This window comes from Larus michahellis, chromosome 9 (genome assembly GCF_964199755.1).
Source record: "Larus michahellis chromosome 9, bLarMic1.1, whole genome shotgun sequence".
Taxonomy (NCBI): Eukaryota; Metazoa; Chordata; class Aves; order Charadriiformes; family Laridae; genus Larus; species Larus michahellis.
Window position 1 is genome coordinate 50,458,894 of NC_133904.1, and position 22,527 is coordinate 50,481,420.

Consider the following 22,527-nt stretch of genomic DNA (forward strand, 5'->3'; position numbering starts at 1 on the left):
CCCTGCCCAGGGCAGGGTCACCAGCAGGCCTGGCTGGGAGAAGCCCCCGGGCATTTTCAGGGCTGGGAACAGGCTCCCAGCGAGGCGGAGGGGAGGCGGCAGCCGCCACCACCGAGGCGAGACGGCCCTCCAGCGGGCGGACCCGCGGCCTGCCCGCCTCCGCCGCCCGGCTCCACGCCTCCCCCGCACGCGAGACGGCGTCACGGTGCCTTTAAATGAAAATCAGCACTTTATACCCCAAAAGGTGGTGTCTGAGCCCCACTCCCCGCCCCCGGCCGGTGCTGGCATCTCCCGACAGGTCCCCCAGGCCCGGCCCGCGGCCATCATTAACATGGAGGCCCCGGCGCCGCCCCGTGACGCACGCCCCGCGACGTTCTACACTGCAGCATGCCTCTCTATGGTCTCCCCCCACCCCGGGGGAGCTCCACGGTTAAAGCAGTAATACGCCTCTTCGCCGCCCCGCCTGCTGGCCGGCGGGACCCTCTCCACAGACACTCCCTGTGCGCAGCGACTTTCCGCCGCTCCCGCCGTCTCCACGCTCTCAGGACACCGGCTCTCGCTGCGGCGCTCTAACCGCCCACCTAGGTCTCTATGGTGTGTGTGCGGTGCTCTAGCTGCCCTGCTGGGTCTCTATGGTGTACGCGGCGCTCTATACGGCGGCCTCCCAGCTCTTTACAGCCGCTGGAACCGCTCACGGCAGCGTTTCCCGTTGCCGCCCGATGCAGGCCGTGCTTTGCCCCTCTCCCGCGGAGGGCGGCGTTGGCCTGGCCCGTTCCGCCCCTGTCCCCTCATCATCCCGTACCGTCTCTATGGTGCGGGCGCTCTACCCCACCCCCGCCGGCCTGTCTCTATGGCGGGCGGCGCTCTAGCCGGGCCCGCCCGCGCTCGGTGGCCCGGCCCCGCCCCGGGGCGGACCCGCCGCGGCCCCGCCGCCGTTTGACGCCGCCTGAGGCGGCTCCGGCTCCGCCGCCGCTCCCCGGCCCGGCCTCGCTGCTCCCTCGCGGCCTCGGGGACCGGGAACGCCGCGCAGGAGGAGCTGCCGAGGTGGGTCGGGGCCTGAGGGAGAGCCCGGCTCCGGTCCCGGGCCTGGCGGCGTGGGTCGGGCCTGGCACTCACTGGGGTCCGTCCCTCCCTCCCGGGGCCCGCCGTGCGCTGCCGGGACGGGCGGTGGTGGTGCGGGGGCTGCTCTTGGGCCGCCTCAGCTGAGGGACCCCGGAGCTCAAAGTTGCAGTTTGTAACGTGGTTGTTACTTTATTTTTATTTTATTTTTGTCTTTAAAAGGTCAGCGAGGCCCGGATTTAAGAGCCATTGGCTTCTCGGGTAGCATCGGCATCCTGATGTTTGTGCGGCAGTAAATGTGTAAAGGCTTTCCAGCAGTGTTCTTGGTCTGGTGGGTGCAGGGACCAGGAGAAGGGAGCAGAGAGTGCCGTGGCCATCAGCAGAGACCGTCTAATTCGTTTAACGTCCCAAGCCCCTCTTGAAGCCTCGCTCCATCTTTTCCCCCACCTCAGCCCCCTGCTCGCACGGTCCCAGGTAACGTGAACTGTCCCAGGTTGCTGTCTCCCGTGGGGACAGGCTGAGAGAGCTGGGGGGGTTCAGCCTGGAGAAGAGAAGGCTCCAGGGAGACCTTCCAGTCCCTAAAGGGGCTCCAGGAAAGCTGGGGAGGGACTCTGGAGCAGGGAGGGGAGCCATGGGACAAGGGGGAAGGGTTTTCCACTGAAAGAGGGGAGATTGAGATCAGATCTCAGGCAGAAATTGTTTGCTGTGAGGGAGGTGAGCCCCTGGCCCAGGTTGCCCAGAGAAGCTGTGGCTGCCCCATCCCTGGAGGGGTTCAAGGCCAGGTTGGACGGGGCTTGGAGCAACCTGGGCTGGTGGGAGGTGTCCCTGCCCAGGGCAGGGGTGCCACTGGGTGGCCTTTAAGGTCTCTTCCCACCCAAACTGTTCTATGAACATTTTGTGACCCAGAGGTCGGCAGGGATTAAGAGGTCAGATCCCGTTAGTCTGTGAATGAAAGCTTGCAGCCAAGGGCAGCTCTTGGGCAGAGCTGTTGTCTCCCCTTCCTTGGTAAAAGACAACCCCTCCCTGCCCAGGAGAGCTGCCTGGCCCCTCTCTGCCGGGGCAGGACCCAGAACGGGTGAATGAAGTGATTTAATAATAAGAGTTTACTGCAATAAGTATCCCTGTGGGGGAGATACACCACGAGGGCTGGCTGCTTTGCTGGAAAAAAGAATTATAGCTTTTTTTCTGCTAAGCTGGGCAGCCTGAAAGGGTTTTGCTTGAGATAGATGAAGAAACTGCAGAGAGGAGACTGCAATAAGGTTATGGGAAGGGGGGTCTGGAGTCAGGTGGTTGGTGTTAAATGTGGGGTGAGCAGATAATTACCTTTACTTCTAGGAAAATAAAGTAGCTGTGAAGCTGGCAGTGTCTGGGATGTCTTTATTAGCTCCTTAATTTAATTGAAATCCCTTGCGGGGCAGGGCTGGAAGGGGAATCTGATTCCTGACAGCTGAGATCTAATAGAGTTGTCTGCTGCAGCTGCGGGGGGGCAGGAGCCTTTCTCAGCAGGGGCAGCCAATCTGCCTTTTGTTTCTTTTGTAATTAATAGGTAAGCTGGGTCACCTCGGGCTGTTAAACCTTTAACTCTGCTGGCAATCTAGTGTCTGAGATGCCAGCCATCCCAGCGGGCTTGGCCTGCCACAGCAGGGTGTATGTCACCAGGTTAGTGTACTTTGGGCTCATCTGGTTCTGGCAGAGCCCCCTCAAGGCAGCAGCCCTGTCTCAGCCTTTGCAGCGCTACTTTTTCTATCTGTGCTACCTTCGCTCAAGCAGTGGCTCTGTGTGGTGTTGGGGTACGTCTTCCGAAGCGGATAGAAATGTCAGTTTATACGAGCCATATGTAGCCAAGAGGCCAGCAGGATGCGTGCCCTGTCTGAGATTCACAGACAGTATGTCTCAGGCTGCCTTGAAAAACAATTTATTTTCACTTTCTCTCTCTTTTTGAAGTGTAAGCCTTGTTGCGCTACTGAAATTTTCCTGTTTCTTATGAGCAGAAACCTTTGCTTTAGCTGGATGCTTCTAGCAACGAAAAAGGATGTGTGAGTGTAAGCAACTGAATGTTTGGAAATGCTTAATGGAAAACAGATAATTGTTTTCAGATGCCAAATGAGCTTGAAAAACAGGCTGGACACACTGTCACAGAGTGCTGAAACAGGTCTGATCACGGCATCAGCAGCCAGGGCATCAGAGTGGCTTCCCTAATGCCAGCAGGCCGGTGTCACCGTGTTACTGGAAGGTTTTGGCTGAAGGCTGGCTAAAGACCACAGATTTTGTGTGATTTCTCCTTCCATACATGTTTTCATTGCTGAAACTATTTGGTTACTCATTTTTCCAGCTTGGTATTTTTCTTTGCTCAAAACGGTAATTGTGGCTTTTTATCAAAGAGCTTAACCCCCAGTATTAGTTACTTCAAATGCTGCCTGTGTCAGCAGTGAGACAAAGTGCTGAGGGGCCAGGCGGGAAGTCTCCTGGACGGACCAGCCCCTCGTGAGGCCCACTCTTCCTTCCTCCTCCTTTCACAGTGTCTCTCTTGTCTTTTCTCTCAAGAGACTTACAGCAGTTCCTCAAATTACAGTATATTTGAGTTTTCTGTCTTTCCCTCCAGCACCCACAGCTCTGTTCCTCCGGCTCACCCTGTCACTTCTAGCGTGGGTTCCATGCATACTCCTATTTTTCATCCACCCTGCGGTGGACTCTTGGATGGTGAGCCATGCAGAAGATATGCATATTTAATGTCCGCACGGGATTTTGTCTCGCTTGGGTGGCAGGGCAGACTTGGTAATTGAACACCTCTCCCTTCTCAAAGTCCACTTGCGTTTATGCATAGGGTAGTTTAACGACTTCTCCCTCCTGCCCTTTCTGTTTGAATTTCAAGGGAAATTTTGTCTGGGAATCTCTCAGCTGCTGCCTTTCGCTGTTGCCCAGGTGAGCTGCGTGTGGTCTGGACAACGTAAAGATGAGAAGCGTAAAGGTCAGGTAAACAGGAGGACTGGGGGAAGGAGTTAGCTGTTCATGTAATTAATTCCAGCCAGGAGAGAGCTGTTAGTTCTGATTAAACAAACACAAAGGCAAAATGTAAATCCTGTCTAATCATATCGATTTTTTTACTTCCATCTCCTCTTAGACTTAGTATATCTCAGAAAGATTTAATTTAAGGCTTCTCTGTGAACTGTGTGATGTCTGCTTCCAGCAAGAACAGCAGAGAAGCAAGAGGTCTCATTGATTAGATTAAATATCTGGGTCACTTTCCATTACCTGTGTTTATTCGCTGGTAAGTTTTGATATTGAAGAGGCCAAGATAAAAGGAACACGTGCAGAAAGAGATAACTACAGCTGGAGCTGCCCCAGGCAGAGGCCACTTTCTAAATGGATTTGTAGATGAGCTTTTCCTATCAGTTTTGGGTCCTGTGTGAGGCGATATCAGGCGCGTGCAAACAAGCTTGCGTCTTTTTTCCCCCCTCTGTTGGGTTAGTGGATATCCTTCGTGTCCAAAAGCCAACCTGGACAGAGTCTTCTGTCCTGTGTGTCTCAAAGAATAGTCTTCAGCTTTGTGAGTTGGAGTGCTTGGTTCAGGAGGTTAAATTATTTCTCTAGGCTTTGTAAAGCCACTAAACATTGTAATCAGCTCCTGGTTTTCTATAGCTGCGGATTTTCTTCACTTAGTTATGAAGTTTGTGTATTAAAGTTGGCTAATTCTTTTTCCTATACTAAATTTTCAAAGCTGGGGTGGGTTGAAAAGCATTCTTCCAGAACTTAGCGTTGGCATTTCTACAAAAACTCATATTCTGGCTGGAGACCACCAAAGGGAAAAGTGAGTGTTCTCGTGTGTGTTCAGATGCCCGGTAGCTCTGGCTCAGGCTGTGCAAGTTCTCTGGTGCCCCAGTTTCTCTGTCTGTAGTGAGGATGCTGGAGCCTTTCAGGATGTTGCAGCTCAGTCAACATCGATAAAGAGTTTCACAGGCTTCACTCTTTGTATTGAAGAGTTGTTACAAATCTCCCTCTTAGAAATCACCTTCTAATCTCTGGCCCAAGGTTAACCATGGCTGGTTTCTCTTCTGTGCCAGCTGTGTCCTTCATGGGAAACAGAGATTTTCTTCCTCCTTGTTGTTTTGCGTACTTTTTTTAGAAGTGGCTGGCTTACTGCTTCCTCTAGTTCTTGCTTCTCTACCCAAGGTCACTTTTCTCTGCTTCCTTGATCACTCTAGTTCTCTCCAGGAATGGTGATGCAAACTGGGAAGGCTGGAGAGGGGACAAGACCTGCAGCAGATGAGGTTTTGCCAGTGTTTTGCACAAGAGCATTGAACACACAGCTGCCTCTTCTGGAATTGCTTTGCCTGGTAAATCCTAGGATCTCAGTGGTTTCTTCTCAGGACTGTTTTCTGCTGTTGCTTATGGTTGTCACAAAATAAGCAAGACACCCTCGTCTCTCCTCCTTCTGTTTCCAGCTGATGTGTGTGGATTGGATCAGCTTGTTTGTTTAAAAAATTCATTGATCCCCTAATAGTTAATTCCCTGTTGCATGTAATGGAAGCAGTTTTTGAGGGCAGCCAGTTTTCACATGCAACTTCATGGTCCTCCTCCAGGGTGTTGGTGATGTCTGCAGAAGTATCTGCTGCAGCTGGTCTAAGCAAGGGTAAAGCACTCAATTTCATGGAGGTTGTTGCGTAGTCTGTTGTGTGTTGTTAACAATAAGCGTAGATTGTAGGCACTGGAAAAAGCTTGGCAGCATGCCTGGTTGCCTTGTCACTGGGAGAATGCAAAAGTGACGCTGGTACTTGGACTTCACAGTGAAGGCGTTTAATACCAGACTCTCCAAACTCTGTGTTTAGTTGTTTTTCATGTCCAAATGGTGCCTGGGAGGTGACTTGCTCCTCTGGCCAGGCTGCCGGTCACTGTACCCTCTTCTTTTCTTCCTCCTCAGTGGGCTAGTTCTCACTTGCCTCGTTGTTAGTAGACTGAATTGTGCAGGACAATACCAGCTTTCCGAGAAGTGCTTACGGTGCTGGCATACGAGCACAGAGATCCACACCGGGATGTGATGCAGTAGCACAACTGAGTCACCTTGTTCTTTCTCTCTCTCCTGGCTGCTCAGGATGTGGTGCAGGAGGCTGGCGTGGCTCTTCAAGGTGCCGTACCAGCTGAGGGGAAGCACTCGACATAGCTCGCTGTGGCTGCCCTGTGACAGAAGGACCGTTCCCGCTGCTGCAGCTCGCTGGCATCACACAGCCCCAGAGTCCCTCAAGTGTGCCTGGCAGTTACATGGTGACCATCTAGGTAGGTGTGTTGGGTGCGTGTGTATCTGCTTTTGAGTTGGTTTGGGGAAAGGAGTGAGACTTTCCTGACCTCGTTCCCTGGGAGTGATTTTTGGGGTTTTTTTCTGAAATGGCCTGTGTTAGAGGGATGCACGCTGGTGTCTGTTTTGTGTTCCCTTTGGGAATTCCCAAAGGCAGGAGCAGGTTTGTCTGCTGGTAGTAAGTCTTTTATGACAAACAAAATGATGCTAAATTGGAAATCAAATCAAGGGATTCCTGAACAATAACTGCGTCTGAGCCTTGCCCTGTCAGTCACTTGTCTTCTGTGTAATGCTCCAGGCTCTGACTTCAATCAGGATGGCTGGTTTGGTGTGTGCCCTGCTCCCTAGCACCCACTTGTGCCGGTTTTCCTTAAAACACTGATGGTGAAACGCAGTTGTTGGAGCAGGTTTGCAAGCAGCCTATCTGTGTGGCTGGATGGAAAGGGTTATCAAACATTGGAACAGGCTGCCCAGGGAAGTGATGGAATCACCGTCCCTGGAGGTATTTAAAAGATGGGCAGATGTGGTGCTGAGGCACATGGTTTTGTGGTGGTTTATGGCAGTGTTAGGTGAATGGTTGGACTGGGTGGTCTTAAAGGTCCCTTCCAACCTAGACAATTCTATGAGCAGCAGGAGCCAGCGGGGCACAAAAGCCTTTTTTGATGCAAAGTGTACCTCACTGTGAGACTGCTTAGTCAAAAAGCAAGGAGAGTGTGTCTTAATGGAAGGTGACGCAGCGAGCCAGTTGTAAATGCTGTCTAATGCTGATTTTTGGTAACTGAGGCACATGTTTCCCCACGGCCTGTTTGGTTTCTCCAGCGCCTGTCTGCCTGGATGATGTCTGCTGAGGCTAGTTGGTGCTCTGAGTCACTTGTAACCAAAGGGAATTGTTCAGCACTTTATCCAACATAGTGACCCCAAGAAAGGATATTGTTTTCCCACTGCAAAATGACCTCGGATACTTGGATTTCAAAACTGAGTAGGGCTAGAGCGGGGAATGCTCTCCTGTTGCCTCTGCTGGCTCTGACCCCCTTCAGAAGGGCTTTGAGTATTCCTAAGCTGTCCCAGGATGGAACAAGCAGGAGAAGCTTTATTGTGATGCTAAATGGATATCAAGGCTTTGCGTCGAGGTGGTGATGTTGTCTGTAATGTTTGGATGTTGGTGTGATTATTTGGTTGACTCTTACCTGTATTCCTGTGCTGGGGACTACAACTATGTTTCGTACAGCAGCGGCTGTACAGCTCCGAATGTACCATTGTTGAAGAGAGACGATAGAGGTAAGTGTGTGGCCAGCATGTTTATTAGCTGTGCTCCTTCCTGTTGCGGGATGAGATTGCCTGTAGACTTGGTAAGAAGGGAGACCATGGCGAGAGCCAGGCTTTCTATGAAGATATTCTGTGTGGTCTTCATCGTATGACGAGCTAGCTTAATTTATGTACAGAGGTGCTAAGTCTCACAGCCTCTGCATCCCCTATGAGTAGGATCATAACTTGTGGGCTCTCGGCTTCAGTTCTTGGCTTTGTTTTTTCTCACTGCTCGCGCCGATGCATCATTCAAGCCTGACCTTCTTTGCAGAGCTCAGGTATGCGAACACCCTGATGCGCTTCGATTTTGTCTGGCTGCGGGACCATTGCCGCTCAGCTTCCTGCTACAATGCCAAGACGAACCAGCGCAGCTTGGACACGGCTAGTGTGGACCTGGGAATCAAACCCAAGGCTGTCCGAGTGGATGAGACCACGCTCTTCCTCACGTGTAAGTGGCAAAGTGACTGTACCCTGTGTGTTTTATGGACCACCAGCCCTGCTCAGAGGGAGCCTTGTGGATGAATCCCACCCTTAGGTTTGCTGCGAGAGGGCAGCCTTATCTCTAAATCAGTAGCTGTTTTGGGAAGAGATTTAGCTATAAGCAGAACTTAAACACTGCTCATCTGAGCAGTGCTGTTACTGTAAACATGTCTTAATCTTAAATTTGTGTCTGTTTTTCCTCCCCTTCTCCCCCCAGCCCTTTTTGGGTAGAGAAGTGTGTATCTTCAGGGTCTGGGTATTTTACTGGTTTGTTTGAACACAGCAGCAATGCAGATAGTGAACAGATTGGTCAAGAAACGGTTGTTTTCTTTTTCTTACCCTGTCCTATTTGAGCTGGTGTCCCTGATCAGAATTCACATCTTCTGTCCTTTCTCCTCAGCTTTCTCCTCAGCTTCCCAGCTGCTTGCTTCCTTTTGTTGTAGCTTACCTTTATTTATGGGCTTGATTTCAGTGCTTTACTTCTCCTTGGAGTCCTGTCAATAGAAAACAAAACCGCTGAAGTTGAAACACTTAGCTCTGAATTTGGAGTTGTTGCAGCAGGGGCAATGCTTTTAGGACTGGTGGCCTTAAGCAGATAATATTTTGGGTGGCATCAGGGTGCAAAGAATCTGTCACCAAACAAAATTAAAAGAGTGAGGACTGTCCTAGGCTGATGGTTGCACTGACCACAATCTCGGGCTGTTCAGTGCAATTGTGGTTACTGTGACTCTTCTCCCTTGTTGAAGGGCCGGACGGGCACGTGACGCGGTATGGGCTGGAGTGGCTGGTGAAGAACAGCTACGAGGGGCAGAAGCAGCAGGTCATGCACCCGCGCATTCTCTGGAACGCAGAAATCTACCGCCAAGCCCAGGTCCCATCCGTCGACTGCCGGAGTTTCCTGGAGACAGACGAGGGGCTGAAGGAGTTCCTGCAAAACTTCTTGTTATACGGGATTGCTTTCGTAGATAATGTCACTCCCACCAAAGAGGACACAGAAATCTTAGCGGAAAGGATCAGCTTAATCAGGTAACTAGGGCTGCCCTGGGAAGGCCACTGACAGCTTTGGAGAGGAGCTGTGAAGGGCAGACTGTAATTTTACTTTTGTTTGGAAAGGTGCTGCTGTCTTATCCCTACGTGTTGTGCAGTGCAGCCTGGTTTGCAAACAAAAGGTCTGGGTCTTCTGCAGTCTCTGGGCAGTCCACTTGAACTGAGGTGGAATATTTCAGATCCCCCAGTGCACTCTATTTAGGGGGGAGCCTGGAGTCACCAGGTTGTGGAGCTGCCTCGGGAGCATGTGATGACTTTTGTGACAGTGGGACTGCGCACAGAGGAGTGACTGAAGGAAGTTGCCTGTCTGGGAAGACTTGAGCTTTGCAAAGAGAGACATTTCCTGTTATGACTTGAAAGGTTAGGAGGGCAGCCCTGGCCCTGGGAGCCAGGGAGAGCAGAAACCTTTTGTAGCTCTCCCTAAAGAAAAATATTGAGAAATGTTTCTTCTGTGTTTAAAACACACCAGCAGCGTGGCAAGCTGGGGTTTGAGCTGCAAGTTTTATCTAAGCTGCAGAAACAGTTTAACTTGCCTTGGGCCACTGGAGGAGGAGGGACTTCTTTTAATGAATAGTCATTCCAAATAGAAATGAGGTGCTCCAAGGAATAACCAGCCAACTTTTTTCTCCGGGTACCCTCACCCTGTACCCCCTGAGTACTGTTTGTCGTTGCCTTTTGTCTCTTCCCGTCCATGCATTTTGTCGGGGGGAGGCGGGGGAAAATGCAGGATCCTAAGAACAAGAAATGGGATTATTGGGCAACCCTGCGGTGGTACAGGCAAGGGCTGGCTGCGCTTTGGCACCTCCTCGTGTTGCTCAGTGGCTTCCTTGATTTGGCTGATGTTTGGTGTGGAAAGATCTGTATTTGTGGAGGGGAAGCAAGACTCATTGCCATCAGTCTTTTGGGGAGGAAATAGTGAAACTCAATACTAGAGGAGGTATTAGAAGCCCCATCTCTGGACAATGTGAATTTTGTTAAGTTGTTTTGCTTTAATTTACTCAGTACATAGGATGGAGGGGAGTAACCTCAAATGCAAGAGAGGGTCTGCTCTACCACCACGCTGGTCCCCGCAGCACTGTGGTAACTGCCTGCCTCTTTTGCAGGGAGACCATTTATGGCAGAATGTGGTACTTTACCTCTGACTTCTCTCGGGGAGACACAGCCTACACCAAGCTGGCTCTGGATCGTCACACAGACACAACCTACTTCCAGGAACCCTGCGGGTAAGTGCTTGTGCTGCTTCACAGACACACAGTGGCAGGAGCGATTCTCAGTGATGCCGTTTCTATCAGCACAGGCTTCGTTGTCTCCAGTGCTGCCACTGGATTGTACTTCTGCTAGTCACACAGCAGTTCTGGGGCCTGTCTGATCCCTGTGGAGTGGGATAGTCTGTACATACTTTTTCCTATGGTTGAAACTTCTACGTCTTCCAGAATGCAGGCAATGAAGGGTTTGACTGTTAGATAACTGGCTGCTGTGTGGTACGCTGTGGTTCAAGTAGTCTTGTAGCCACAAAGAAGGCTCAGTGCTGTAATCACTTCTGTGCTACCCTGAAGCTTATCTGACAGTCTCTTCTGAAATCACCCTCCTCGGTGTCAAAAGTGACACACAGCATTCAGCCTCCCGGAAATGAGCAGTTGACCTGATTTGTCTTTTGGGTATCTTTGGCAAGGCTCAGCTCCTGCCGCAAGTGTCCCTTACCAGCTGTTGGACAAAGCTGCTGCAGAAGTTCACTTTGACTTGATCCTGCTGACCTGGAGCAAGCCCTCCTCGCCCACATGAGCACCTCTCTCTCGCTGGCTGAGCCCTGTTAGCGGTAGCCTCCAGGGAAGGAGGGAGAACAGCCTTGGCACAGCCTGCAGCCACTGCCTCTGCCCTCCCAAGCCGCGAGCGGTACGTGCTGTGCTCACGTATGCTCTGTGCAGTCACTCTGCCTCGGTTCAAACAGGTTGGGGTTTGCATTTTGGCACAGTGGTGGAGCCCTGTGGGTAGCCAGAAACAAGGCTTCCCCAGCCCTTCGACATTTGCACCCGTCTGTGCTTTTTAGAAGCTGTTTGTAGCTACAGCATTGTTTCCCAAATGCTAGTTTGCAAACTGCTGTTCTGGTACAGCCTCTGGGCTGTGAGTTTTACACACAGCTGGAGAAAGAAAGGCAGCAGCCCTGGTCGTGGTTCACAGTGAAGTGCAAGAGATTTAGGCTTAATTTCTAGCTTAATTTTTTTTTTTGTCCGCTTTCATCTCAGTCAAGAAGGGAATCATCGGGAAACAGCCTGGGGGAGAGCTGATGGAAGTGCTGTGATCTCCTGGGGAACTAGGGCTACAAAGAGGAGTCATCCAGTCCACGCCTCCTGCCCTGGGGCAGGATTAGCCCTTCCCAAGTGAGGCAGTTGACTTGCTGAACATCTTAATGGGAAAGGCCCGTGGTGCAGAGCTGTGGAAGCAGAGGGGGACTAAGGGGTGAGATCTGGTGGGACAAATGTGGATTTCGGAGCAGCCCTTCAGACCAGGGAAGGTAGAGTTACCCAGGCGGCACCCTCAGCACTGTTCTCTGCCCAGCCAGGCAGGAAGATTTTGGGTGGTGATGTTTGTTCTGAAGCAGCTCAGTGTCAGGAGCAAAGTAAGTGGATTTTGTTGTGCTCTGTGGGGCTAGGAGTATATGCATAAAGCATGGGTGCTGCCACATGCTTCAAGCCAGATCTAGTTGGCTTCCCTGGTTTTGGTGAACAGCTGCCTGCAGAACCCGTGTGCTTTCGTGACCTGCACAGTGTTACCTGCTTGGCTGACTTGTGTTAGGAGCTCACAAAATCTTCCCTAAAATCAAATCAAGTAATTAGTAATCAGAACTTCAGCCTACAAAAGAGCTTTGATTAAACTGCTTGGTGCCAGAACTATAGTGCTCATTAGCTATTTTTATACCTTTCTTTTCCACTTGGAAGGGTTCCCTTCAGGTAGGCGTATTCGCATCTGCAGCCAACTGAAGTGTATCAAACAACAGCATGGGCTAATTTAGCAGGCCTAACTATTAGTGCTTGCAATCCTGCGAAACCATAGTTGTGCAGGAAAAACATGAATTTCTGGCTTTCCTGAGCCCCCATCTCTGCCAGAAATCCCTTCTTCCCAGACTGTTTCAGACTTGCTTCCAAATCACTTGAAACAGTCTTTGACCTGCTTCTAAATGAAATGGGGTGTTTTTCAAGAAAGATGTGTTCATTTGAATGTCTGCTTTCCCCCACTGCTTTGCTGAAATCAACCAAATCTGACAAGTTTCAAGTTAAATTATTGCAAAGGGTAGAGGATAGAAACTCCCCAAGCGATGGGAAAGACTGTACCCATAGAGCCTGCCCTTAGAAGAGGCTTTCTCAGTGCCCCGAGCCGCAGGAGGAGGCGGGTGCCTTTGAGGCACGGTGTGTCCTTTGCTCCAGTGCTGGTGGACTGATTTTGTAAAATTATCCTGAACCTGTTGTGGGTAGAGGGGAGGCTGGAGCACCCAGGTGAAAAGGTGAGGGTGGAGCGGGGAGCTCCTGCCACATCACTTGCTGTGGGACTGGGTTAAGAGGCCCTGAAGGGAGATCAGGAGATAAAGGCTTTCCCAGAAGGTCGCAATTAATTTTTTATCAAGTGAAGTTTGTACACTGTGAAAATTGGGAGTAGGTGGCTCGAGGCAGCTCCTGAGTATTTGTTCCTAACCGATTTGTACAATGCCTGCCTTGCTTGGATGAAGGGAAGGAGAAGCTTCAGAGATGGAATAGAAGGACAGAAGCTGAGTTGGATGGCTTCCCACTGGGGAGGGGATGTCCCTGTAGGTAAGCTTCTCTGCTCCAGGCTTTCCAAAGGGTCTTTAAGGGTGTTGAGGGACTTCTCTTGACTGTTTGTGGGAGACCATTGAATTAGAGTCACCCTGGACTCCCCTCGTCTTTCCTGGAGACCTCAACAGTACAACCAGCATTTCTTTAACTGTCCTCTTGTTCTGAAATATTCTAGAGAAGTTGGTTTTATGCTTTTGAACCTCTACATCCTACTGCCTGGATGGACTTTGGGTGACACAGGCTTGATCCTGCACCACTTGAAGTCTCCCAGACTCATGTCACTTGATCTGGGAGGCCGTGTAAGCAGTTAACCACCTTCTCGGAAAGCCAAATGTCTGAGATTGGGCCTAAAGAAACGGCAGGTACAGCCATTTCTTGCTGGTCTGTCTCCATTCCTTGGCAGGTCTTAGTGAAGTGAGAAGGGTGATGCATCCATTGACATCTGACTGGGTCCAAGAGCAATGCTGTCTGTCCATGGGGCGGGCAGCCAAGGTCTTTTCTCCTGTGCTCTTGGTGTACTTTAATTCTTGATTCTTTTGCCCATGCAGCATCCAAGTGTTTCACTGCCTGAAGCACGAGGGCACGGGCGGGCGGACGCTGCTGGTGGATGGTTTCTACGCGGCAGAGCAGGTTCTCCGGCAAGCCCCTGATCAGTTCGAGCTCCTCAGCAAGGTGCCCCTGAAGCACGAGTATGTTGAGAACGTGGGAGACTGTCACAACCACATGATCGGAGTTGGGCCAGTTCTCAATGTCTATCCCTGGAACAACGAGCTTTATCTGATCAGGTAACGTCAACATGAGGTCTCTTGCTTATGGGGAGGAGAGGGGATTGTGGCAGATGGTAGTGGTGTTCCAGAAGATATTGTAAACTGAAAAGCAACATATGTTTGAGGGGTGGGGTGAAACCACAGAAACACCGTGCATTTCCTCCTGGGCTGCACATTGCTGCTTTATCGGAAGTGTCAGAACCACCAATACATAGATGAGTGTCAGTGCTGAGCTCTGATTTTTCACTCCTGTCATCATCCCTTCAGCCCTGTGCCCTCATCTCATTTAATTTGAGAGGCAGTAGAATTCAGCCCTTCCCTGAAAAAGCCTCTAGAAGCTAGCCTGGCCTATAGGGAACAGGGGGAGCGCAGACTGGTCCCCTTCCAAAGGAAATTTGGGCTGCTTTCTGAAACTGGCTGAGTGCAGGAGGCTGTCCAGCACTGCTTCTGCTTCCCACTGACTCTGCACAACCCTCAGTCCTGCCCATTGCAGTGGCGCATCCTTCCATGGAAAACCAGCAAGAACAGTTTTACACTTGACAGTAACCTCCTCCTTGCTCCCAGGGTTGTGTAGTCTCCTGAAAATCCTGCACTTGCAGCATAACCTCCCTAGTCATCTCTCTAACCTCCCCTAAATACTGACTAATCCTACAGGAATCCCTTTGGAAATTCTTGGCTGTGCTCCTGGAGCCATGTGGGCAGTCTCGTAGCTCTTCTTTACTTCTAGGTACAATAACTACGATCGTGCTGTCATCAACACCGTGCCTTATGATGTTGTGCATCGCTGGTACGCTGCTCACCGCACACTCACCACAGAGCTCAGGAGACCAGAAAATGAACTGTGGGTCAAACTGAAGCCGGGCAAGGTAGGACTTGGAGTTGGGAGGCTTGTGTGTTTGGTACAGGGAGGGAGGCAGGGCGCTCCTTTGGATGTGCACGCTTGTTGCCACTAAGGTAAATGCTCCAGGCAAGCTCCATATGCTGCAGTTTTCCTCCTTACAGCTGTTTTAAGGTGGCCTGTGTTACAGTGTTGTAATATCTGTTGTATGTGTTCCTACTGTCCTGAAAGAATATGAGCTTCCAGGTAAGGCAGCAAAGATGATCATATCAGAGCCCCTACACCTCTCTCTTCCCAAGGATGCCTGGGGGGAAGTGACACCACAGAGGCTGAAAATGGCCACTTTCTGTTGCTGGTGAACTATTGCCCAACCTCTCCGGTAGAAGAGCAAAGAAGCGGCTCAGAATGTATTTCTGTGCTTTGCTAGCTGTCGTGTTTTAACTTGTGGTTAGCAGCAGAGCAGAACTGCTGGCTTCAGATAAAACAGCTGTGCTAGATCACACAAAACAGCTGGCTGTAGTCTCATGTGCATCTGACAGAGTTGAACGGGAAGGGTCATGCCCACTGTGCCATACCCTTACTTGCTCTTCCAGTCTCGAGGGATCTTCGGCTCCGGGACCTGTCCTGTCAGAGGGTCCTGGCCTTGGCTGCGGTGGCTGACCTTCCTCTGACACCTTTCCTCTTCCCCTGCAGGCACTGTTCATAGATAACTGGCGCGTCCTGCACGGCCGGGAAGCGTTCACAGGGTACCGCCAGCTCTGTGGCTGCTACCTGACGCGAGATGACGTGCTGAACACCGCACGCTTACTGGGACTGCAGGCTTAGCCCAGAGCACCCTCCGCGGGGAGGCAGTCCGACCTCCAGCACCGCCGTGCGGGTGCTTCACCATGAGGAAGATGTTGCACGTACCTCAGACACCTCCACCCTTTTCAAGCAGTTCTCGGAGCCTGTTCAGGAGAGGGAGCAGGTGGAAGCCAAAGGTTACGGGAGCTTTATGGGACCGTGTTCTGCCTTCCAGCATGGTCAGCTCTTGCTGTCTGTGCGCCCAGCCTGGGCTTTCCAGCCAGCCAGTCTGTCACAGCTCTGCTGAGTCAGGGTTAATCGCACCCCGGGAAGTTCTCCAGCACCTACTGATGTGAAGTGCTCCTCCAATCAAGTGCCTTCAGGATTTTAAATCTTTGTATTTTTCCCTGTTGTTCAGCCTTTTTGTCAGCTGGACATTCTAGGTTTGGATTTTTTTTTTTTTAGCAGAGCAGAATGGAAATCGTGGGGGTCTTGTCTCACCTCAGCCTGGACTTTAACCTGTCTAGAGAAATGAAAGTCTCTGGTGCCTATATAATGAAAATGCCACTGCTCAAAGTGAGGGCTGTTGGCGTGTTTCAGTGACTACTCTTGAATACACTGTGTACCCCATAACAGTCACTGATGGGAGCCGTGCTGCCTGAGGGATGGCCTGGAAAGAGAACCTGGTGTAGTTAGGGTGTTTCTGAAAAGGTTTAGGTTAGAGGGAATGGGGAAAGTAGCAAGATCTGCATGTTGGGAAGGAGAGATGACTGTGTTAGACGAGGGATGTGTTGCTCACGTTTCCCTGAGTTCCAGTAACGTAATGCTTGTGTTCTTTCTGCCTGTTGCACTGTGCTTGTATCAAGGGCAAAGACGCAGCAGCTGCAGTATTTGCTGACAAATTTCCTACTCTGCCTGCTCCTTCCCCTTTTCTGAAGAAGGAATTTGTGTTAGGGCATCTTTACACTGGCTGCTCGATGAGGCTGACCTTTTTTTCCCTGACCAGATTCTCCTGCCTATGAAGGTGGTGAATCCAGAGGTGCCTTTCAGCTCCTGGCAGCTGCAGGATAGACCGGAGTCTGGCACATTGAAGGGCCGTAGTGCAAGGAACAAAGGCAAATCCTATCATTATTAGAAACATTGGAATTTTAGAACCAGGAAGGGACTTTAGCATTTGTTTATTTTTCATTCTTCCACATCTTCGGCGGCATTCACTCCTCTGACTGGACCTTAAAACCGGGCTGGTCCCTCTCACTCCTGGCTTTCCTGTGCAAGCAAGATGTTCTCGTGTCCAAGGTACAAGTGCAGCGCAGATGCGTATATGCTAAACTTGCTGCCTTTGTTTAACCTAAATACTGAATATATAGATCCCAGTGCTAAGAGACACCCTTGAAAGCTTCTCTTCGTGTGGACTGAGCTGCCTGATGCTGTCTCTCACAGTATTTTGCGTCTGCGGTGAGCCATCGCTGCGGTGATCAGGAGTTGAAAGGGGTTTCTGAGCGAAGGCTTGGCAGGAAGCTGTTGATCAGGGGATGTGTGAGGAGGTGACGCAGGAGCAGTGGTGCAGGTAATACAAGCGTGAAGTGAGCTGGCTTCTGTCGGGTACGTCTCCCAGGGCCTGTGAACAGCAGCCTCAGGCACAGGCAGGAACCTGAATTTTCCTCTAGGCTGAGCCAGTGGATTCCCTGAGCAGCCTGCAGCGTACGTTCTGTTACTCTTTGTCAGGCGTTTCGTTTGTAGGTTGCCCTTAGGTGCAGGTTACACCAGTACAACTTAGATGCGAAGTTTTACAAATCTTCGTTAGTCACGTTGAAGTAGCAAACCACGGTGGTTATGTTTGCTGTCCCTCGCACAGCCCCGCTCACATGCTGTGGGCTTGGTTTCACCCAGTGCTTCTGGGAGAAGCTGTGGGCTGGAGCATGGGGCAGGAGCTGGTGCCACAAAACAGTCTTTGTGTTGGTTGACAAAGGACCCTGATCAGTATTTGATGCCCTTGGGCAGTGGAGCTCTCTTTCAAATTATTTGAGGGTATTAAGGATTTCCTGAGCTCTTTTTCCCTCCTTGTGCCCCCAGGCGATGAGGGAAAAGTGCTTAGCTCGTGTGGAAACCTTCCCTTAGTCAGTGAGATCAGCTTTACCTGCCCCTGCTCAGGGGACCTCCATCTTTATCAGCTGCAAGCTGAAAATGTGCCGCTACCCTGAGCTGGAGCGTGGGGGACTCTGGCTAGCACAAGGGAGAACCAGCCAAGGTGTTTCCGTCACAGGTTGTCGTGACACAGGTGCCTTTCTGCCAAGGGCTGTGCTCTTCAGCCACCAGCCTCCTCTTCTGAGCCAACTCCAAGCCAACACTCCTCGAGGTGATTGTGTGATCTGTTTGGGGGAAAATTGTTCACCGTGAATGTCAAAGAACCACGTTCCCTCATAGGTATTATTGAAATGAATCCAGCCACCCCAACAATAAGATGTGGAGTGGGGAGGGCTGCGTGTAATCCCGTGCTCCACCTCTCCCCGCTTCTTCCAAAGGGGCTTGTGAGCATCAAAACTTTGTTTGAAGGAACAGGGCTTCTTGGCAGTTGCCGCCTGCCTGCTACAGGCCTTTGTTGTGCCGTGTTATGGAACAGGTTCCGTTTGCTGTAATGATACCGGATCAGGTTTTGTAATCGAGCTTTTTCAATCCTTCCAGCCAATAAATGATGAACTGTTTCCTTCTCCTTCCCACTGCTCTGGGGATCCAATCTATGTGTTTAACACGTTTTCCAAAACTGAGAAATCAGGTCTTCAAACCAATGATTTATAAAGTGGTCAGCTTCACAAAATATATATTTCAAGCAATCATGAACTTGAGAATAAGTCTGTATTACCCTTCAAAGGTGGAATAAACGCGAGGAGCAGTAAACCAATGCATCTCCGTTGACTTCTCGTCATTCATTCTTTCACTGGCCACACGATGGCAGAAGATGCAAGAAATTAATATGAAAAAGTCAATGCCAAGTCCCATCCCACCAGGCTCTAGGGCTGTAGCGGCGATGCCCGTCCTTTCTTCTGCCGGGCTGTGCCCGTTGCTTTTGAGAACTCCAGGAATTGCTGTTCAAAAGCCAGTGCGACTGTGGACGTTTCTCAAGAGCTGTGGGAGGTGGTGCCCGTCATCCCAGAGACAGGCGGGGAGGGGAATGGAGATGGTGAGAGGGGACACGTGGAGGGATACAGGGAGCACGGGGGGGTGATCTGAGGGTGCCTGGAGAAAAATGGAGCTGCCCCATTTGCCCTCCAGTGCCCCCCACATCCCTCTGGTTGGTGTCTTGTCACCCCGGGATCCCCTTGGGACTGCTCTGCTCCCCGTGGGTGTGCGGTACAGCCCATCGCTCAGCTTTTGGTGCTGCCCAGAGCCCTCAGTCCTTCAGCCAAACCAGAGCACGCACACCCCCCCGCCATCTACCTGCTGGTTGCATCAGGAACCCCCGTTTTTCCTCCAGTATGCCCCAAGAGTGTTGTGTTTTCCTCCCAGCGTGCTCCAAAGCCCTCTGCTTAGGTCTCGGGATTGCTCTCTTTCATCTCCTGGTGTGTCCACCCTCTGGTCCCCTCCTGTGGCCCCCCCTCCCGTCCCCTGGTGCAGCCAGGACTTGTAAAAAAATAAATAGGCCACTTTCAACCCAGCAAAGAAGAGTTTGGTAGCAAGAGAGGCTACCAAAAAAGGGAGAAGAATCTATGTGTTTTGTTCTTGCAACCGCTTGAGCCATGCTTCCCTCGATTATCATCTACATGTAGTGATTAAAAGCCTTTTCTTTATATAAAAGAATGTTTTAATTCTGCACTTAGCTAAACTGAAAAATATTTGCATTTTTAGCTTTATTCCTCATTTCTTTTCCTTTTTGGCTACTGGAAAACATTGAAGCTATTTTAACAGGGTACTTTAACTAAGTTAACTAACAATGTAGTACTATAATAATTAATTATAGTAATATATAGTAATAATAATATAATATATACTAATAATATAGGAGTATGTAGTAAAAATATAATAATTATTGCCTCGAGTAAAAACCGTAGTCAGACCAGAGCTGTCGGGATCGGAGAGGCAGGAGGGGGTTGCTATGGACATGGGGCAATAGGAGTTCACAGACAAACGAGGCAGGAACAAACTAACGGGGCAGGTTATCGCAGCTTGGAGGAAAGAGAGATGGTGCAAGCGCGTTCCCTTGTGATTCGCCTGGGAGACGGGCAGGAAGGGCGGGCTGCTGCTGACGGCATGGGAAATATTAAATGTATTTAATATCTGCAGACCACGCAGCAAACCTGAGCAACAGACTCTCCTGGAAACTCCTCCTTGTGCCTCCTGCTCTGCCTAAACCCTTAAATAATGAGCAGCAACGCAGACGTCTCAAGTGGAGAGTTTTGAGCAGGGACGCGTGAGTACTGCCTCTCCCGGGAGCCAAACACTCCGTATCTGCTCATTTTACCCAGTGCCTCTTTTCTCCCCACCTTTTTCTGTTTGAATTTCAAAGATCTCCTTTGTCATCAGCCAGAGGTGGGTATTCATTAACCATGTTGCTGCACTGCTAACGGGCAGTACCTTTCCAGTTCATTACTCGTCATCAACTGTATTGTCGTAGCACTTCGAGCCTGGGGAATGTGACCACGATAAAAATATTAGATGAGGGAGGGAAGCAAATTATCACTAAGGTCTGACTCTAGTAACTTCAATAGATTTAATGAAATAAAGGGAAGATCTTAAACTCCTAGGAGTCTGGGGACTATCGCCCCAGAGCGAGATTTTCCCAGTGATTAATTATTCTGCTGATATTTCACACCGGCCCATTATACAGACAGATATAATTGGTGGGGGGTTAATGAACGCCTTGCAGCACCTCTGAGGCGTTTGGGGTAAGGGCACAGCGGAGACGGGGCTGGCAGAACCCCCCCGCCTGCCGGCACAGAGAGACAAAAGGTGGGCAAAAAAGGGAGTTTTCTGTGAAAACAGCCACTAGGGCTCACCATAAAACCTGGTGCTCAAAAGCACTTTGGTTTCTCAGAACAGCCAAACCTCAAAACATCGTAAAGGCGGGGAATTTTATTATTTTACTGGGGGGAAAAAAAAATTAAGGCAAAACCAGCTTTGGGGTTCAGAAACGCCTGTTTGGCCCCCCCTGGGCAGAGCGAGCCGGTCTCTGCAGAGCTCGAGATACCAGTGGGGAATTCCAAGAAGATTTTGAGCTTGAAAACACTGGAGAGGAGGAAAGCAGAAGCTATAAGAGGAGGCAAGAGGTGAAAGGCTGCTGCTAAGCAGACGAGATGATGTGGAATAAAGGTTCCCAGACGTCAGAGTTACATTCGGAGAAAACATTGCACGTTTAAAGAAACAATCCCCCTCCAGCACCAGTTAAGGACAATTTTAAATACGCGTACCTAAGCTCTGGTGAAATGCTAGCGGGAGTTTCACTCCCAACATTTGCCGAGTCAGACTTCAGTGTTAAAAGAGAGGGGGAAAAAATGAGACTTGTGGAAGACAAAGCACAAGTCACGGGGCTGAGCGCGGGAGCCGGGGCGTTAACCCCTTCTCCTGCATCTAAATCCTGCTGTTAATACAGTGGTTGTGCAGAAAACTGGTTTTTCAGGGGAAAGCAGCGGTTGGTCCTGGTGGGCGTCACACGCTGCTGGGTGCTGCCCGCTCTCCATCTGCCAGCGGTTATTCCTTTTAAAGGTTGGGATTTGGCTGAAGGGCACGTTAATGTAACACACAGGAGCCACGGGTGGCGACGCTCTATGCCGAGACATGCAAGAAGGGGAAAAACTATTCCCTGTGTAAATTTAGGGAAGGAAGAAATGGATCTATGTTGAATGACAAGATTATATATATCCACGTCCTTGAGGACTTCAATTTAACTCACCCGGAGAAGCTGAGGCGCTCCGCCGGGATGAGCTCCCTAAAGACAGGCTGAAGCCACTCGGAGCAGAGGGACAGCCCTGCCAAGGCTTTGCATCCGCAGGTTTGCAGCAAAACACCTGGATGAAGGATGCACGTAAGCTTTTTCCTCCCGTTCTCAGCTTTAATCTTGATTTGCACAAGATTTTCATCTTATTTCTACGTCCTTTCCACGTGTTTGCAGCCACTGCGCGTATCTTTCTGGATCGTGTAAACAAGTGCTTGTCCTTCACCGTGGCCCCAGGTGACAGGATTTGAAGGCAATTAGGTGATAACAGGGCAGGGCTTTTCCCACAGTGCGTTGATGAATTGTGGCCCATAAAATCAGCCTCAAAGCTTTCCCTGGGGAAGGGAAGGGAGGCGAAGGGGGTTTTCTGTGCACGAAACGAATGGACAGTAAGTCCTGGGAGTGGGAAAGGCGCCTGTTTCTGTGAGCAGCAATAACTCGCTGGGCGCTCTGATATATAGTCGGGCAGGGGATTTTCCGCTGTTCCCAGAGCGGTTTTGGAGGAGGAAGCCAGAAGGGAACTGCTGTGTCCCAAAATTAGCTGGTCCTCGCTAGGAAAACGTACTGTTATATCTCAAATATGCTGGCGGTTTCCAGGCTAAACGTGAAAGGAGACAATTTTACTCTTTCCCGCTTGTCCTCCCCAAAAGCTGGGAAAAACTGGGCATTTTTGGTGCTGTGCAGACATGTTGCACGGTGTGTTTTCTGGCGGAGATGCTGCTTGCGTTGGGGATGCCCCAGCACCTACGCAGGATGTCGGTGCTAAAGAAATGACGTAAATGTTGCCGATCAGAAGGGGGGGATGTTTGTCGCGTGGCAAATGTTCACGAATACAGATTTTTGTGGGTGTAACTCTTCAGAAGATGAGTTCATAGGGCATGTGGTGACAGGACGAGGGGTGATGGCTTCAGACTGAAAGAGGGGGGATTTAGGTGAGATCTGAGGAAGAAATTGTTTGCTGTGAGGGGGGTGAGCCCCTGGCCCAGGTTGCCCAGAGAAGCTGTGGCTGCCCCATCCCTGGAGGGGTTCAAGGCCAGGTTGGACGGGGCTTGGAGCAACCTGGGCTGGTGGGAGGTGTCCCTGCCCAGGGCAGGGGGTGGTACCGGGTGGCCTTTGACTTTCCAACCCAAATCAGTCTGTGATTCTGTGTTAGCGGCAGGGGCGGTTTCCCTGTGGGAGAACAGACGCGTTGGATGTGGCTGCGCTGAGCTCTTCCCCGAGAACGG

At 50.7% G+C, this 22,527-nt stretch overlaps 1 protein-coding gene across 3 annotated transcripts; it reads left to right on the plus strand.

Moving 5' to 3' along the window:
- Positions 1-904: 904 nt before the first annotated feature.
- On the plus strand, positions 905-18,274 carry TMLHE (trimethyllysine hydroxylase, epsilon). Of its 3 annotated transcripts, none has more exons than XR_012588970.1 (10): positions 905-1,044; positions 1,282-1,533; positions 6,149-6,330; positions 7,926-8,102; positions 8,881-9,160; positions 10,285-10,404; positions 13,536-13,772; positions 14,482-14,620; positions 15,286-17,159; positions 17,266-18,274. XR_012588970.1 is itself a non-coding variant. In XM_074600311.1 (10 exons), exons 4-10 carry the CDS (start codon positions 6,150-6,152, stop codon positions 15,415-15,417), a joined length of 1,266 nt encoding a protein of 421 aa, XP_074456412.1. In that variant the 5' UTR covers positions 905-1,044; positions 1,282-1,533; positions 5,262-5,393; position 6,149; the 3' UTR covers positions 15,418-18,274. The 3 variants fall into 3 exon arrangements, 2 of the variants coding, with proteins under 2 accessions (XP_074456412.1, XP_074456411.1); XM_074600311.1 differs by adding an exon at positions 5,262-5,393 and having other exon boundaries at positions 15,286-18,274; XM_074600310.1 differs by having other exon boundaries at positions 15,286-18,274.
- The last annotated feature ends 4,253 nt before the right edge of the window (positions 18,275-22,527 follow it).